The 18750-nt window shown below is 47.1% G+C and overlaps 1 protein-coding gene across 2 annotated transcripts; it reads right to left on the reverse strand.

Moving 5' to 3' along the window:
• Positions 1 to 376: 376 nt before the first annotated feature.
• On the reverse strand, positions 377 to 18746 carry LOC133062289 (alpha-1,3-mannosyl-glycoprotein 2-beta-N-acetylglucosaminyltransferase). 2 transcript variants are annotated; one of them, XM_061151120.1, is made up of 3 exons: positions 18631 to 18746; positions 17255 to 17676; positions 377 to 1977 (listed from the first exon to the last, which is right to left on the reverse strand). In XM_061151120.1, the coding sequence occupies exon 3, from the start codon at positions 1851 to 1853 to the stop codon at positions 510 to 512; it is 1344 nt and encodes a 447-aa protein (XP_061007103.1). In that variant the 5' UTR covers positions 1854 to 1977; positions 17255 to 17676; positions 18631 to 18746; the 3' UTR covers positions 377 to 509. The 2 variants fall into 2 exon arrangements, with proteins under 2 accessions (XP_061007103.1, XP_061007104.1); XM_061151121.1 differs by lacking the exons at positions 17255 to 17676; positions 18631 to 18746 and adding an exon at positions 12193 to 12340.
• Positions 18747 to 18750: the final 4 nt, after the last annotated feature.

Consider the following 18750-nt stretch of genomic DNA (forward strand, 5'->3'; position numbering starts at 1 on the left):
CTCATTCTGGCACAGATACATGCCGTTCTCACATAATCCAGCCTCCTACCCCTACTCTAACTGGGAGAAAGCAGAGATGGCCGGGGACAGGTACAGGGGGAGGGCTCATACTCTGGCTAGAAGAGCCAGGACAGGGAAAAGAGGCCTGATCAAGAGAACTAAAGTAGCCAAGCTCTCCGCTGATGTCCTAGGAGAACACCTGGAATGTGGACGTGTGTGGCCATGACAAGCCCAAGTCCCTCCTACCACACAGTGGTTTCTTGCTTAATAAGTCCCCCAACATATCCCAGAAAGAGTCCCCTGATTTGACCCCCTTGAGAATGAGAGAATAACCTTCACCTTAACATCTGTGCACTTGAATGCCACTCGGAAAAAGAAAAAAAAAAAAAAAAAAAGATAAATGGACCCAAGAGAGAAACACAGAGAGGACGATGAAGTCCAGGGACTGCGGTCCCATCTTAGGCCATGAGATGCCAAGGAGGGGGCCCACGACGGACACACAGGTGCTGCTAATTCCAGCTAGGATCATAACCATCCCAGGTCTGGGGTGGGGCCAGGTGGACACGGCGGCCCCGGTACAGGAAGCTGACAATGCCGCGGTAGCCGGCCCTGGGGACACCAGACTTGAGGTCATCCATGACTCCCAGGGCCTTGGCAAAGGCCTTGAAGCTGTCCCTGCTCGTGTACTGCACTCGCACCTCCTGCAGCTCGCTCCGCTCACTGGTCCTCACTTTCTCCACCTGCAGCAGGGGAGCACCATAGACTCGCGCAAGGAAATCCCTGTTATAGGTCTCCTGTCGCAGGTAAGACAGGTCCAGCTGGGTGAAGGGCACGAAGTGCTGGTTCAGCTTGATAAACTTGAGGTGCTGGTCAAAGAACTGCCCGTGGCTCACACCTTTGCGGCCAAAGGTCATTGTTCTGGAGATTTCGGGCCGCACGCAGGCCCGGCCCTGCCGCTGCTCTGGCCGGCGCATCCAGTCGTCCCAAAAGGCCTTGGGCCACTTGGGCTCCAGCTCAGCCCAGAGCTCAGCCAACAGCAGCCAGCCCAGGCCAGGGAAAAAGTCTGTGCGGTAGAGCAGCTCGGGCTTGCTGGAGTCCACCATCTGCTCCTTGCCATTGTCGTTCCAGGCAGACACACACCAGAGGGAGGGGTCGGCCCTCAGCAGCGGGTAAGTGGCCTGAAAGTACTCAAAGAAGTCTGGAGCCACCTCCAGATCATCCTCTACCACCACGGCTGCTGGGAACTTGAACTCGTGAAAGACCTGGCCCAGTGCCCAGCGGTAGTGCCGAGCAATCTTGTAGTAGCCCTGGAACTTTCGGTGGTCAGGTGGCACTGCAATGGTGCTCAGGTCGGGCTGCCGGATGTGCATGACAGCGTTGCCGTAGGAGGCGATAACCTGGGCTGTCTCCTCATGCCCGCAGTCCTGGCTGACGATGATGGGAAAGCGCTCAGCTGAAGGCCGGTAATTCAGCAGCTTGTCCAGGCAGCGCCGAACAGTACTGCGGTCACAGGCGATGACCAGGATGGGGATTACAGCTGGTGGAGTGGTCACAGGCACTCGCGGCGGGACAGGCGGGGCCACGGTGGGTACCCTCCACCGCTGGCTCCACCTAGCATGGTGCTCCCTGATCTGCTGCAACAGGCCCCGCTGCCGCTCCAACTCCACCTCGGCGTCCTGGGCCAGGCGGATCACCTCGCGGGTGAGGCTGGCGGGGTCATCATCAAGAGCACTGTCTGAGGGTAGCCTGCCAGGCGCTGGGCGTGTCCAAAAGAAGAGGAGCAGCAGGGCGTTCCAGGCCACAAAGAGGATGGCGCCCCACAGCACAAGCCCTGCAGACTGCTTCTTCAGCATCCTGGCCCCCGCAGGGGAGGCGGGAAGGGTAGGGCTCAAGGCTGCCCTCAGCTTGCCTGGCTCACACCCCCACGGTTCTAGGGATGCTTCCTCTGGGCTCCGGGATTAGGAAGCAGCCATGAACCTGAGGAGAGGAGAAAAACAACCATCATCACAGGGTGCAGGGCTGCTCCAGAGTAGAAGAAGGGGGGCAGAAACAGATGAGAAAGGTCAGGACAAGGAAGGCCAGGAGCTTAACTCCAGACCTCTCTTAGAAAAGAGCTACCCATTCCCTAATTCAGAGGGTCAATCTGTATGGAAGAACAGGATTAGGATAGCATGCTCCCCGACTCCAAAATGAGTTTATGAATCCTCTAAAAAGAAATGTGGGTTTTTTTGAGGGGGAGGTGGGGGAGCAGTATATGTAGAGAATGATGTTGGTGGAAGAGAGGAAGCAAAGGAACCCCACACACCCCTTCTCTACCTGACAGATTTTGTTTACCATCTTCCATCCAGAGCTTAGGAGAGGTGGGGGGTAAGACCATCTGCCTCCTGTTCCTCAAATCAAACTGCCCAAAGATTACTGATTTTAAAATTCTTAATGTCACACCTCAGGACTAAAGCCAGCACCATACCTAATAAGGAAGCACCAGAGGCATTCCCATGAAGGTCAGGGACCAGATCTACATGACTGTTTAACATTCTGTTGGAGGGATCAGCCAATGCAATTCGACTGTAGAATACAATTACAGGCAGAAGTACAAATGTGCTGATGCTATGAGAATATGCCTGGAAAACTCTAAGAGAAACAATGATAAGTCCAACCCAAACAATCAAAGAATTGAGTCAGGTAGTGGCAGATAAAAATTAACGTGCAAATATCAATAGCCTTCATATCCACAAATAATAACTCATCAAATAAACAATGAATTTTTTCATTGTTTCATTAAACAACAAAGAGAAAACCTTGTTTATAATAGCTATGAAATGATATGAAATGTATGATATGATACACTATTCAGGAATAAACAAGAAATATGCAAAAACCTACAGGAACTTATAATTCCTGAAAAGACAAAAGGCGACTTAAATATCCCTTGTTCTTGGTTAGGACACCTCAGCTTCATCAAAAATCTCAATAAAAGTATTTTTTGTAGAGCTAGTCAAACTGGCACTGAAGTTCAAACAGAACATCTAGGAAAATGATGAAAATGAACAAGCTGTGAAGAGGGACTAGCCCTACCAGATATACTACACATGACAAAGCCTCTATAATTAAAAGTGTGTGATGCTGATCAGATCAAACCAGTCAATCCTAAAGGAAATCAACCCTGAATAGTCACTAGAAGCACTGATGCTAAAGCTGAAACTCCAATACTTTTTCCACCTGATACAAAAAGCCAAGTCACTGGAAAAGATCCTGATGCTGGGAAAGACAGAAGTCAGGAGGAGGAGGAGATGACAGGATGAGATAGATGGTTGGATGGCATCACCAATTCAATGGACATGAGTTTAAGCAAGCTATGGGAGATGGTGGACAGGGAAGCCTAGTGTGCTGCAGTCCATGGGGGTCGCAAAGGGTTGGACACGACTGAGTGAATGAACAACACAATGTGGTTCTGATGTGTAAACAAACAGATCATTCAAGGAATGGAAATTAAACAGATCATGCAAAGGAATAGAATTTCAACTACAGAAATAGACCCAAATACATGTAGAAATCTAATGTATGATAAAGAAGATAATTAGAATTACTGGGGCAAAAAAAAAGAATGGTCTTATTAATAGTGTTATAACAACTATACAGGTATTTGCGGACAAAAATAAGATCTGTATACAAGAATAAATTTCAAGTGGACTAGATATTTAAGTAGAAAACTAAAAACATACAAGTGCTAAAAGATTTATGTCAATTCCTCTATAGCTTAGTATAGGGAAAGGCTTTCTAAGTATGCCCTAAAATACAGATGTCGTAAGAAATACAATACTTCTGCATGGCTAAAAGTACCATGTGTGCTCAGTTGCTAAGTTGTGTCTGACTCTTTTCGACCCCATGGACTGTAGCCCACCAGGCTCCTCTCTCCACGGAATTTTCCAGGCAAGAATACTGGAGTGGGTTGCCATTTCCTTCTCCAAAAACACCATAAGCCAAGTCAAAAGAAAAATAACAAACTGGAAGAGAAAATTTGAAAACACACATCACAAATAAAAAGCCGATACCCTAACAAACAAAAAACTTCTTAAAAACTGAGGGGAAAAAAAGCCAAAAATTCCCTGTCTAAAACACTAGCATAACTCACACAAAAAAGTACTAAAATGGCCCATAGATGTATGAAAAGGTGTTCAATTTCACTTATGATAAGAAAAATTCTAATTAAAACTATACTAAGGCAACATTTCTCACCCATCAGACTAGCAAAAATAAAAAATCTGTCTGATTCTCATAATAGAATCAGTTTAAGAATAGAAATTCTAATTTTGATGATTTCTAATTTTCAGTTTTTTTTTTTTTTTAAAATGAATCATGTTTTTGGTGTTGTATTTAAGAAATCTTTTGTAGCTATGAATGGCTCTGGATTGTTGTCTGCCTGATACTTCCTTTGTGTAAGTTACCCACAATAAACTTCATAACTGCAAAAAAAAAAAAAAAAAAGAAATCTTTGTTAAAGTCACAGAGATTTTTTTCCTATGTTTTCTTTTTTATGTTTTACAGTTTTAAGTTTTACATTTACATTTATGATTCATTTTGAATTAGTTTTCATATATGGTGTGAGATAAAGAACTGAAGTCCTTTTAAAGTAGTTTGGCAGTTTGTCAAAATGCTAAACAGGGATACCATATGACCCAGCAAGTCCACTCCTACATATACACCCAAGAGAAATGAAAACAAACGTCTATAAAAAAAACCCATGTATTTATAATAGCCAGGACATGGAAGCAACCTAGATGTCCATCAGCAGACGAATGGATAAGGAAGCTGTGGTACATATACACCATGGAATATTACTCAGTCATTAAAAAGAATTCATTTGAATCAGTTCTAATGAGATGGATGAAACTGGAGCCCATTATACAGAATGAAGTAAGCCAGAAAGATAAAGACCAATACAGTATACTAACGCATGTATACGGAATTTAGAAAGATGGAATGATAACCCCATATACAAAACAGAAAAAGAGACACAGATGTACAGAACAGACTTTTGGACTCTGTGGGAGAAGGCGAGGGTGGGATGTTTAGAGAGAATAGCATCGAAACATGTATACTATCAAGCGTGAAACAGATCACCAGTCCAGGCTGGATGCATGAGACAAGTGCTCAGGGCTGGTGCACTGGGAAGACCCAGAGGGATCGGGTAGAGAGGGAGGCGGGAAGGGGGATAAGGATGGGGAACACATGTAAATCCATGGCTGATTCATGTCAATGTATGGCAAAAACCACTACAATATTGTAAAGTAATTAGCCTCCAACTAACAAAAATGAAAAAAAAAAAACCCACGTAGAATGTTTGAGGGAGCTTTCCTCATAACAGCCCAAAAGTGGAAACAACCCGAACACTCATCAGCACTGGATACTGATAACTGCGGCTTATCCACGGAACGAAGTAACACTCAGCAATGAAAATGAAGCACAGAAAACAAATCAAATGAATGAAACAAACTACTGATACACACACACATAGACAAATCTCAAGATAATGTTGCAACATATGAAGGAACACATACCAATCAGTGTCTGCCTAGGAATGGAGGCAGTGAGACCATCAGCGGAGGTATTACTAGGACACTTTGTGGGGGTGACAGTTTCATGGGCTGAATATATATGAACAAACTTATGAAAATGCACACTTTAAATACATAAGGTTTACTGTATATCATTTATACCTCAATAAAACTTTTCAAAAAGATATTATTACATCAAATGACAAAATTAGACTATAGACAGTATATCAAAATATTTAGTTGATCAAAATATCAACTATGACTAGTCGATAACCACACTGTGGTTATATAAAAGAATATCCCAATTCTTATATAATACACGATGAAGTAATTAGGTACAGAGAGCCATGGTAGATGCAACTTCCAAATGGTTCAGAACAAAAATATCAAGAATAAATAAGAAGAGAAAATGAAACAAAATGTTAATAGGTGGATCTGAATAAAGGGAATATGAGAATCCTTACACCATTTTTATTCTTGCAACTTTTTTATATTTTGAAGTTATTTTCAAATAAAATCAAACAGAGACATAGCCCACAGCTCTGACTAGCTTCGTCCAATATGGCCCCAGCTGGACACATCAGAAGAACTGGGGACCATCTATTTGTCCTGAACTCTTCAACCATTCCACGATCTGCCATGACGCGACCTGCTCTCTGCCAGGCTCTGGGAAGAGACTGGGACACAGAGCCAACAAGAAAAAGGCATGGTCCTGCCAGGCCCTTCACTCTACCAGACCTCATTACTTAAAGGATCTACCACACCCTTCAATGCCAGGACAGCTGCCATTCTTGAGCATGCAACTTTCACCTTGGCATTCCTGCCTCTGGTCTCAACACTTCACACCCAAAAGCTGCAGGTCTGCACTCTCTTGTGCTGGCTGCTCTGCCAGCTACCCTCTGCCTCACAGCCCAGTTCACTAATGCTAACCAGAATCTCGGGTCCCAGATTTCATCTCTGTGCTCCTGGGCTCTCAAGCAGGCCGATCCAGTATCCAAGGATCAAAGGGCTGATCTTGAATGGTCTCTACAGGGAATGGATCCTGCCTCCCTCATCTGAGACCCCTCCAGCCCCTGCAAGCACCACCTCCTCCTATCTTCCTTCCAGAAACCATCCACACTCACAACTCCATAGCACCAGTCTTCTTAGAAGCCTCTGTTTTATTGTGTCATTAAATTTCCATTTTATCAGTGCTCATTTACCAATCAGGGTTTCCCAGAAGAGAAACACACACAGATTCCCAGTTTTTCTTCCCTCTGCCTGAGGATGTGGTCAGTGTTGGAATCCCTAACCCTCCATGTCCTGCCTCCCAAGTGACTGGGTAGGAAAAGACTTCAGGCAGAACGATGGGGGAAAGAAAAGAGAAACTGAACTCCATCATTTCAAGTGTTGGCTTCAGGGCTGGAGGAGCAGGCCTGTCTCAGACTTATCAATGAGCCACCTCAGGCCAAGAGGCTCTCAGAGTGGTGGCAAAACCCCAAGGGACCATATCCATCCTCACTCTTCTCCAGACATTAGAACTAGGTAGACCACACCCACTACCCCACGGCCTAGAAGACCTCCCCACCACCCTTCTAAGCCAGGCAGATCAAACCAATCGTCTCAGCCCCTCTGCAGACTGTACCCTTAGCAAGTCTATAAACCTTGTGAATGGCTAGACAGCCCATAGCAAACAGCTGCCCCAGTCCACCAGGCCTCCAACTTAGCGCTCAGGACTTTGTTCTCCACTCCACAACCCTTTCCTCTAAATTGTCAAACAGAACTTCCTTCTCTTGCCATCGGAGCACAGGACACAACTATTCCCAGGCCCACCCCTTTTCCACACAGACTCTCCCACAGTCCCAGTGCCATTTCCTACTACTTCTCCCCTTATTCTCCAGGGCACGATCCTCTACTCTGCCTACAAGTTAGTGGTGTGTTAACACACAAACGCACGCACTCTCCAGGAGATGGCTGTACCCATGGGATGAGACAGTCCATCTCTTGGCCAACAGAGCCCATGCACTCATCCAGGAGGCACTGCCGCTGCAAGTCCCACTGGTATGGAGGGTTTGGCAGTAACAAGCGCAAGTCAGACAGCCCAGGGCAATGCTTGGGCGTCACCCTGAGTTTTTTCACATTGCTGAGACTCAATTTTCTCACCTCTAAGATGGAAATGGTAGTAGAATACCTCATTGGGTTGCTTTGAGGATTGGCTGAGATAATTCACATTAAGTGTTTAGAACAGTGCCTGGCATGAACAAGGTAAGTGCTAGCCCATCACTTGTCTGTCTCCTCTCTTGGTGGTTCTCTCTGCACCACTCTACTAGAGTCCTTCCAGGGTCCAAACATCCAGGCCTGCCTCAGGGCCTTTGCATGTGCTTGTATGCCTGGCCTGCTCTTCTCTCTCTCCTTCACCAAGTGGGTTCTGACTCACATCTCGCCGGACACCATCCCAGATACCATCGGCCCATGTGAGGTCCACCTCCCCTTCACAGCCATCAGCACCAGCACAACACTGCTCAGCATCTGTCAAATCCCCTCAGCTACACGTTACTTGAGGCAGACCAGCTCCCCCAGTGCTGCCAAGCCGCTATGCTAGGATCCTCAACATTCAGGAGATTTGCCTGTAACAAAAAAGTGACTTTCCTGTGTATGTCACACACCTACAATCACTTAACTGTAATTCCCAAGTCCAAAAAGTGTTGAAAAACAAAAGTTTTCCACACTTGTTTGGCATAACCTCTTTTGGAGAAATCTAATCTAATGTGAGGCTACTTATAGCCTTTATTTATCCCATTCATATATTTTGCTACAGAAATAAACATGCTGGACTATGGTATGCTGCTCCAGATCTTAGACTATATCATAAATGTACCAGGTCATCTTTTTTAATCCAAAAATTTCTAAATTCTGAAACACATCCAGCCCCAAGAATTTCAGAATTACGAAAGTGGAAGACAAAGTAATTCTTTCACTGCTACCATCCCATTTCAAGATCTCAAACCCTTTAACCTGACTGGGTTTCTCAGCTGGTCCACCTATCACTAACTTTGCTTCCCTTTAAGCAACCTTCTTAAAGTACACACCTGGTCATAACACTCACCTGCCTTAAAAAACATACTGCCACTACCCACAGAATAAAATTCAAAATCATTATTATGACACACAGGGCCTTCACAACAAAGTGACTCAAACATCCCTTTCAATCTCACTTCCAACCACTAACTCCATGAACTGCATACTGTGGCCTCAACAGGCTACTTATCTCACCCAGTTAGTACCCTTTATACACTACTGTCTCTGCTCTGGCTGGTCCTGCATGCTGAAATCATCTAAAGCCCTGTCGACAAGCATGGTACCTCTTAAGAACCCAGTCTGGGTGAGTACTTCCTTAACATCCAGGCAGACTTGGGCTCCCCACAGCGATACTCCCGCCACACTCTCTGCACACCCCCTGCCTTCCTCTCCACACTGTAACAGAATTTGCGGCTGGACTTACTTGACTCTTCCTTACTCCTTAGAAAAAAGGCTCTGTGACCTCTACACCTCTTACAGTGCTTGGCACATGTATGAAGTTCAAGTAGTTAGATGCAGGACATTATTAACTAAATTGGGGAGAAAGACTAAATTAGAAGCCTAACAGTGAAGGATTACATTTTCCAAAGTTGACTACAAAACATCCCATTCTACAGGCTCTTCTTACAAAGTGACAATGACACGCCTCCCTCCAGAGCTTGGGGCAGGAGGCAGGGTGGGTCGGGTCAATGTTTCCTCTCTCTGAGCTGTAACTACAGAGGAAGTGATTATGTGACTTCTTAAGACTAGTTCATGAAAGTCAACAGTTTCTACTTGATGCTCCTGAAATGCCTATTGTTGGAACCCAGCCACCAAGGTAAGAGGAAGCCCAGCCACATGGACTAGATACCTTCCAAGTATTCTGGCTGACAACCACAGCTAAGGTCAGCTGACAGTCAGCAACAGACAGTAGACATGAGAGGAAGCCTTCCAGATGATTCCAGCCCCAGCCACATCTAACTGCAACTACATGAAAGACCAGAAGCAAAATGACATAGCCGAGACAGGAATAAAATAATTCTGTTTTAAGCCACTAGGTTTTAGGGTGATTTGTTATGTAGCAATGAGTATCTGAAACGATGAGTGACGCAGAATCTAAGTAGCCTTGGTACAAAGGGCAAGTGTTCCTTTTGCCCTCGGTACCCAAGAGTCCAAATTTTGAGGTCCTGCCCCTATGGCTTAAAACAAGAGCAATCATTTATTCTCTCTTGATTTCTACAAGTAAGGAATTAGGACACTGGGGCACAAAGGAGATGACCTGCCTCTGCACCATGGTGTCTGTGACTTCAGCTATATGTCCTCTAAAGGCTTAGTCTCTCATATGTCTGCAGGTTGATGCTGGCGCTGGCTGAGATGTCAGCTGGAGTCACCTCCATGTGGCCTCTCCACATGGCATGGACTTCCTCTGAGCATGAGGCTGAACTCCAAAAAGTGACTGTCTGAAGAAAGAGTGCAAGTCAAGTAAAACTGCATCCTTTTCATGATCCAACCTTGCATCACTTCTGACTTATTCACTGGTCAGAGGTATCATGAGTCCTGTCTACATTCAAGGAAAAAGAAACACAGCCACCACAGCCAGGTGGCAGGAGGGCAGTGTCCTACGGTAACAACTGGAGAATGGGATGTTTAAGGTTGTGGCCATTTGGGAAAATAGAATTGGACACACCTTCCTTTTCTAAAATAGAACAGTCCTTAACCTTGATCTGAGCACCTGATGTTCTGTTATCAATGACATTTGCCTGCAAAGCACAAACTCAAACTTTGTTTTGCCAGAGTTTTCACTGCTCCTTCAGGGAAGTGACACAGCTGGTCCATACCACCAAGTACAAAGACCAAGTACACTGTGGTGGGAATGAGGAAGGAGCCTTTTTAGTGAATAAGACCCTCAAACAAAAACCAGGAGGCTCTGGGTAGGTCCCACCAACTCCTGTAAGTAAGTCTCAGGTTTTTCTTCTGAAGAACTGCCTTGGAGCTGTAAGAACCCTTTCTAACACTCTGATTCCTATAGTACTCTCTAGCCAGTCCTCTATGAAAAAAAAAAAAAAAAAAGGTGTTTTTAAACAGCAAGAGAACACCAGATAGTCAAAAATGAGCACAAATGGAGAAGTCTCATTTAGTTTTTAGAAGGCATGGAAATGAATGCTGACAGACCTTCCCTTCCATCTCTGTCTTGCTTAGCATGTTAAAAAGCACTGCCTTAAAAAACCGAGAAAGTATAGACATGCCAGAGATAATGGAGACTTAATTGAATTATTTTTTTGTTCATTATTAGACCTCCTCTAATAATGTATCCTCCTGTATCTTGTACCAGGCTCCACAATTTCAAAAGGATGGAAGAACTGAAAGGGAGTCAGATACACTAAATAATTCAAGGACTTGAGAGAATAAGGCCTAGAGAGAAGGGATACAGGTTATTCATCCTGGAAAAGGCTAACGGGATACATGATGCTAGTGCAGCAAAAAAGCACAAAGCCTTGGGAAACCAAGGAACCTTGAGCAGTCACTTGTGCCTTCGTTCCTGCATTTGTACAGGGAGAGGCTTGATGTGGATCATCTCCAAGGTCCCTGGGATCTGATGACAAAAAGAACAGTAATAACTTCCTCAGTGTCCCAAACAGGAAATGAGTTTAACCTGTCACATACGCCACTGAGGTTAAACACACTACATTGCTTTCTAATCTGAGAAAGGACAGGGTGGGAAATCCAAGAGAGCTCAATAGTCTCGGAATCGAAGGAAGACACGGTGGGGGGGGTTGGGGGGGTGTAAGCATCTAAGAGAAAAGGCTACATGGTCTGAAAAGTATTATCAACGACAGAAGAGAAAGCTGGACAATCTTAGCCAGTTGATGTTCGTAAAGCAGAGACTAATTACATACATCACAGGGGCAAAAGTTAACCAAGGTAGAGCCTTTTACTTCGGGGCTCACTGTCCTGCGGAGACACAGACTAGCTGGCCCCAACCTTTCTGCTCGGGAGTTTATAAGATTCGGGCCCTCCACGTCTCAGGGCCCCCTACTTCACACACATTAGCAAACAAGTAGGAGCAAATTTTCTTGACAATTTACTTATTTCCATACTGAGTCAATTCTTTCCCAGAGCTGTTAAGAACCCCTAATAACTTTTGGAAAGGACTCTGGGGTGGAGTCTGAGGAAAGGCCACTTCGGATTCCTCTTCCCAACCCTCTCCAACAACACCAGCTCCTCCAAGCCCCGCACCCAAGTCCGCCCGGAGGGTGAGTTTCACAACCACCCCCCTCCTCGCGGAGCCCGCCCTCTCTCCAACAGCTGGAGGCCCGGGATTCCGCGAGCGGAACGCCAGAGTTCCACTTCCCGGCTCAGGAGGGGCGCGCGGCCGTGACTCCGGGTGGCCCGGGCCAATTTCCTCTTGCTGGGGCTCGCATGCACCGAGGCTGTCGGGGGACACAGAGGGATTGGAAAGCGGCAGCCTCTCAAGTCGGTACCGGAGTTCCGAAGCGCCCTCTCCCCTCCGGCGGGGCCTCCTTCAGTCAGAAACCTCGATCCCCTTCCGGGAACAAACCCCAGAACTGACGGATGCCGGCGTTCCCCGGCTCCCACTTACCAGGTCCTTCCAACTTCCCGGCCCTGAACTTGGCCCGCCCCGAAGCGCGGGGAGCGAGCCGGGTGACCCGGCGCGTTCAAGGCGCTCGCGCGGCTGCCGGCGCCTTCCGCCCGGCCGGCCCTTCTTGCAGCGCGCCGAGCCCGGACAGCCGGGCGGGCAACGTGGCCCTTCCCCGGGGAGGGCGGGGCGAGGCGGGGCAGGCCGAGGGGCGGAGCTGTCTGCCCCAACTCGCCCAGAGGCCCTTCTCCCCAGGTCGTCTCCAACGCCCGATCGCTCAGAACGACTCGAGGTCTGGACACCCCAAGTTTTCCGGGGTTCCCAACTTCGGGAGATGTAGTGGAGATAACTGTTACTATTGGGCCCTTCACTGCTCACAATCGCAACTCCACGGGTCAATACCCATCAAACCAATTACGCTTAATCCACTCCAGTCCAGACTTCTCGAGCCTCCCTGCCCAGCCCCAGTCAGAGTGCAGAATCTCGTGGAGTTTAGGGGAATAGCCCTGCCAGAGGCAGGCCAAGCAGCTAACCTCAGTAGTGCGTTTACCAAACCCAAAGCCAAGAATCTGGGGGCCTGCTCCCCCAACCACTGGCTTCCGGGAGGGAGGAGTCCAGGGCATCACAGAGGCTGCAGCTTACAGGGAAGTGAGAACAAGAACCAGGGTGCCAAAAGGAAGCCAAGAGGAAACACTTGCAGTCAAAACCGAGAAAGAATAAGCTGGCTTCCCTCACCCACCCTTGTTTTTGGTTTTTCTTTCGGGGTAGATAATGCTGTTAGTTCAGAGTAAAAGAGTAGAAACAGACCTTTCCCTAAGGGAGAACCATTAGACCCAAAGAGGAAATGAAGGCCTCAAGCATGCTTTGGGGTAGACCTGTGAAAGGGGGGTAGGGGGAACCCTGGAAAAGCCTAGATATCTGTATCTGACCCTAAGAAGTGAAGGTGGGAAGCTAAGAACTACTGGTTACTCATGCAGATAACTTTCCTGAGAAGGACTGGGTCCACAGCCAGCGCTAGCATGTGATCAGGACACACTGTTCTGGCACCAGCACCTGCCCCCATCCACTTCCCTCCCCTGTATTTCAGAGCACAGAGCAGTCTGGAACTTCGTGGTGTGTGGTTACTGACATCACTCATGAACTTGTTTCTAAGTGAAACTAGGAATTAGGCAGCGGTTTAAAGAAACAAAGGCAGGACATGACCTAAAATTCCCTGCATGGGGGTCTGGAGCTAAAACAAAATTGCAGTGGCCTTCACATGCACCTACAGCCTACCCCACTCCCAGCCTCTCCTTTAACCCTAGCAGCTCTGCAGAATATACACTGTCATCTCACTCTACAGATGTAGAGTCTGAGGCTCAAGCTAAGTCCCAATTTGCTGAAGGTCACAAGACCTAATGAGGGTCATGGCTAGGTTTTAGACCCAGGCAGTCCTACTTCCAAGATGGCACTCATTATTCCCTCTTCTCATGCAGCCTCGAGTGTTTGAGATAGCTGTGTGTCCAGCATGACAAGCACACAGTGGGGCAGCGGGGAAATCCTGCAGTTGGAGCCTGGTCCTAAAAGAGAAGAATGAAAGAAGAGCTGACACCTCAGTGACGCTGGACTCTGTGTGTGTGTGTCCAGGGTCTCCAGTTTAGTCGATTGTGTGGACTGTGGCAAGAGATGGGAGTCCACACTTATGGGCCAGTCAGCAGCCAATGTTTCTGTACCTCTGCCCTCTCTCTAAGCTTTTCCTCATGAGGGGGGCATGGGATTATTACATACTAATACTCCATGTCAAAGCAAGAGGGAAAACCATAGTTTCCTAAAACTGGGAAAAGTTGGGAAACACTGTGGATCCAAGATATCAAAAGCTAAGATCACTGTCCCAGGACAAAGGCCAGAGTAGAATGCTGAAAGGTAAGGAAACCAATTAGCCCAGAATATGTCAGATTCCCATCTCTACCAATCATCCTCCTCTATCTAAGGCTGTTCGATAGGGAAGAGAGAAGATAACTGTGTACCAAAACTCACACCCCATCACTATAACCCTCTGTTTAAATTTCAAGGCTCAAAGAAGATCTACAAGTTGAAATTCCCTGACTGTCTCAAAACAAAGGACCTGGTTAGAGAGGCAGGATGAGCTGAATTCTTGGATGGAAGCAAAAGAAAACATGTGTTCTGAGAGGCAAGATTCCAGGGTGATGAGTGCCAAATTGACCTGGGAAAAGAGGCCCTGGGCTCCTGATGGATGTTTCACGGAGATGGGTTATAGGGGAAGAAGGGCAGAAACAAGGAGCCAAGTGCCTGAATTCTGGGGATGAAACTGGGATTGGATCCTGTGAAAATGGAAGAATAGGAAGTTCTGGTCCTAGCCACTACTCCCAAAAAAGGAGAGGATAGACAAGAAGGAAGTGAAAATTGTCCCAGGAAACTGCCCTCCCATAAACAATGCCCAAGATATCCTGAATTTTTGTATAATTTGCAAAGAATTCATGCTCTGAACATAAGACAGATTTTAGCTTGAAACCATAAGTAGAAATAAAAGCAAAGCTTTAAATCAATGATGTATCTATTTTTCCCCTCTTACTTCCTCCCGATATCTCTACTCCCCTCGACAACACAGAAACTCAGCTCACCAAAATCAAAGAAAAGAGAAAAGATTAACACAATAATCACCGAGCAATGTCTATTAAATGGAACTTTTGGTTAGTCACCTACAATTCCTTTTGGATAAAAGAAGGGTATAAATAAATTCAGTTACAACATACACACAGTATGTGGTTTATTGGTCCTGGCTAAGTGGCTGAACACCCAATGAGTGCTGTGCCCTGGCATCATGGTGCCCCTTTGAGAAGGCCAATGGCTGTGTCAAGAGGACTGTCTTATTGAAGGGTTAGGCTGAGGGAAGGATTACTGCTTTTGCTGGAAACAATAGGGGAGAGGAATTCTGGCTCACTCTAACAAGAAAATATCTTACCAGAGAGGCTGTCTGACAGGGCCCTCGAGTTCTCCTCCCTGGAGGTTTGCAGCAGAATACCGATGGCCCTTGTCAGGTCAGATGCTACAGAAGCAGCAGAGAACTGGGCAGGCAATCACAGCATCTGCCGCTTTACACTAAGGCAAGCCCTGCCTGCTCAGGGCTTCTGTAGCTTCCCCTCACGCATCAAATTGGGAGAATAATCCCTGCTCTGTTCTCCTCATAACAATGTGGTGACGAAAAACTGACACAAGACAACAGCCTGGACACTTCACATAATGTAAGCACTGTACCAATACAGCACGACTCTGTGGTACTTCAAGTGCTTCGAAGCACTCACAGGCCTCCTAGGCAGGATGAGGGCCTGGGACCACATATCCCTGAAGATCACTGTGATCCCAGTGTCTAAGCAAAGAATAGCACCAGGAATTTGCTGGGCAAAGCTAGGGGAGGTGACAGACCCACCCTATAGTAGAAGCCCAGCCTCAAAAGAGCTACCTTAGGCATCAGACTAGAGAAGAAATATCTAGGGCCAGGAAGTCCACCTAAGTCTGCCTGCCCAGCCCTCAGGCCATTGGGGGTCTCACAGACTCCTATGGAAAAGAGGAAGGGAAAAAGAAAGAAACCAAGTCATAAATACACAATTTTCAGCTTGCAAATGACCACTGAATATGAGGCCTAGGTATTACACAGCTAGTGAGAGGCAAAGAGATGCTAGAAGCCAAGCTTCCTACCCCTTTCCCAGTCCACTGTATCCTACTGTCTATCAAAATTTCCATCACCTCTTCTTTCTGCTGTTTCTGTCACTCAGAAAAGCAGGCATCTTGGCATAGGTAACTTGGAATTCAAGGAAGGAACAGAAGGTAAGAAGGTAAAATGAACAGCTTCTGCTTTAAGTGGGAACAGAGCCTGCGAAAATATAGAAGGCTAAACAACGGCAGTCTGAAAAACACTGTCACTTCAAAGAGCAGGAGAGAAGACCAGGACATGGCAATAAGAAGGAAAGGCCCAATGCTCACTCCAAGAAATGGAGCTCTATCTCCTAACAGACACTTGGTCCTTGAGACTTATACTTCTCTCCACCTCTCTTTGGTCTGCTACCCCAACGAGGCCAGCTGACTGGAGAGCTCTGACAGCCACAAGGTACCTGGCAGAATCCCTTAATCTGAGTTCTATTTGAACCCGTGCACCTTTGCCAGGTATTGGCTAGTAGCAACAGGATGAGACAAATTCAAGACAGAGTTTTTAATTAAGCACAAGTAAGACTTTTGCCAGAACACTAATTCAATAAATGAACAGAACTCCTAATTCAGTTTTTCTCTATGCAACTATACAAGCATATCAAGCAAAAACAATGTTACTCTGCTACATGTACATGGCCCTGGGTACTCCTGAAAAATCTATCATTTCATTTGTTCCTTGCAAACAACCTGTGGGGGACTTGGAAAGTTAGTTATCCCCATTTTGCAAGTGAAGAGAACATGGCATAGCTTAACTGACATATCTAGGGGTGTACACTAAGAAAGGCAGAGCTAGGACACAAATCCTGATTCCCAAACCTGTGTTCTGTTTCTCTGCTCTTACAGTGAGGTTTCACGGCCTACATTTCCTTAAAGGGGAAGGAGGAGAGCCAACTTAGGAGGTATTCCAGACCATCTGCTACCTGCCCCCACCCAAGCCAGCTCGATTTAGTTAGCTCCCCAAAACACAGCAGCCTGCCTCAGCCTGGATAATCCATTCCAGAGTTGTACTTAGCCCAAACTGACTTGGAATCCAATTACCCCAGTGTGGAAAAAGCCCTTACAAGTAATCTAATACAACCTCCCTTCAGAGGCCTAAAGTCTTTTTATGTTCTCCTTGGTCTAACCTCACAACTGCCATTGCTCCCAACTCATTTCAAGGTACTCTATCTGGGTAAGGAGCTACTGGGAACAAGCCTGCACCCTGAGAGGGAAAGAGAGGTGAAGTTTCCTGTGTACCCATCAGGGTAAGAGTTCTCATCAGGGCATTTTCTGAATGGCAGTGTCCCCGGACTCGCCCCACTCAACACTATCTGCACAGGAGCAGCAAGAGACCAAGTGGGAAATGAGACAGGAACCTTACCTTTCTTCTCTCAGCTGCTCCCCTGAAGATCATCAAACCCCCATCCAGTACTCCATTTCCAAAACTGAGAATCCCAGATCAGAAACACCGAAGTGCAGCTTCTCTCCTCTGGTCCAGGTCCAAAGTCCATGGCTGAGTGGACTCTGAGTGGGAGGAGTCTGGGGGGGAAGGAGTATGTCCAGGCCCCTCCCCCCCCTGCAGGCTTCAGTGTCCCTCCCAGAGGTCTATTACATCCCTTCATTCAGCTGGTTTATTAAGCCCAGAGTCTGGTGATAGGCAGATCCCAGGTACTATCCCATCTCCTGTTCAGGGAAGGAAAGTCATCCACTGTGAGGGCTGGAGAGTCCGTCTTCTGTTGAAGCTCATGAGAGGAAACAGGCCTCAGAACCGGCATGGCCCAGGAAGCTGATTTCTGTGTTAACCTGAAGAATATTTAAACATCATGACACTCTCTAATCTATTATATACCCAAAGGAATCCCTAATACTTCCTACCTAAATGAGATTATCATCAAAAACCCTTCCTTAAACACTCCACAAGGTTACTCAAAGTACCTACCTCACTCACATATTCCACCCCAAAACAGTCACCTCAATATGTATACAAATATGACTCAAGATAAAGGAGAGACAGCGCCTAATCCCACCACAGAAAAGTAACCAAAACCACTGCTGTGTGGAGACTGTCTTCTAAGAAATACAGAAAAGAACATTCTCCTCCTGTTCTCCTCGTTCGTGCCACACACTAATCGCCCTACATCTCCCAAGCTTCTTAGGGTGTGCAGTGTTTTAATCGGCCAACTCTCCCAGTCTGAATTAAATCCACACCAGACCTAGATTCTGGCACCTTCTACAAGCATTCTTTGCCCCCTTCCCTTCACTGATACCTCCCCCCCGCTTCGTGCCAAAGATGTAATTCCCAATCTCCGTCAAACTCCTTCCTGAGGCGACTCCCGAGAGCACTTTCCTGAAATGTTAGAGGCCCGAATGCTACCACCAATAGCCCTAGTGATGTTCCAATTTTTTCAATCCAGTGGCCCACCCTGGCCGCCCCCTTCCCTTCTAAGTTTATTCTTAAACACACACAGACACAGACACAGACACACACACACACACACACACACACACACACACACACACACACACACACACACACACACACACACACGCACGCGCCTTTCCTTCCTGTAGGGGCGTGGCATCCACAAGAACGCCCCCCCACCCAGCCAAGAACTTACTCCTCCCACCCTTCTCCCCAGAACCCCTTGCTCTGTGTTCACTGGGAAAGAGGGTAACAACGCGACCCTCTCTAGACTCTGACCCCCGCACCCCTCGGCGGCCCAGACGACCCTCGCCCTATCTGCGCTGGTTCTTTACCTGGGTCCCGCCCACCCAAACTCGGCAGGTATCCGCAGTCCGCCCCTGGTCGGACTCCAGGTCCCAGGCCGGGTCCCCACTACCGGCCCAGGCCCCACCCCCTCGACCCCCGGCGCCCGG

Source organism: Dama dama, chromosome 9 (genome assembly GCF_033118175.1).
Source record: "Dama dama isolate Ldn47 chromosome 9, ASM3311817v1, whole genome shotgun sequence".
Lineage (NCBI taxonomy): Eukaryota > Metazoa > Chordata > Mammalia > Artiodactyla > Cervidae > Dama > Dama dama.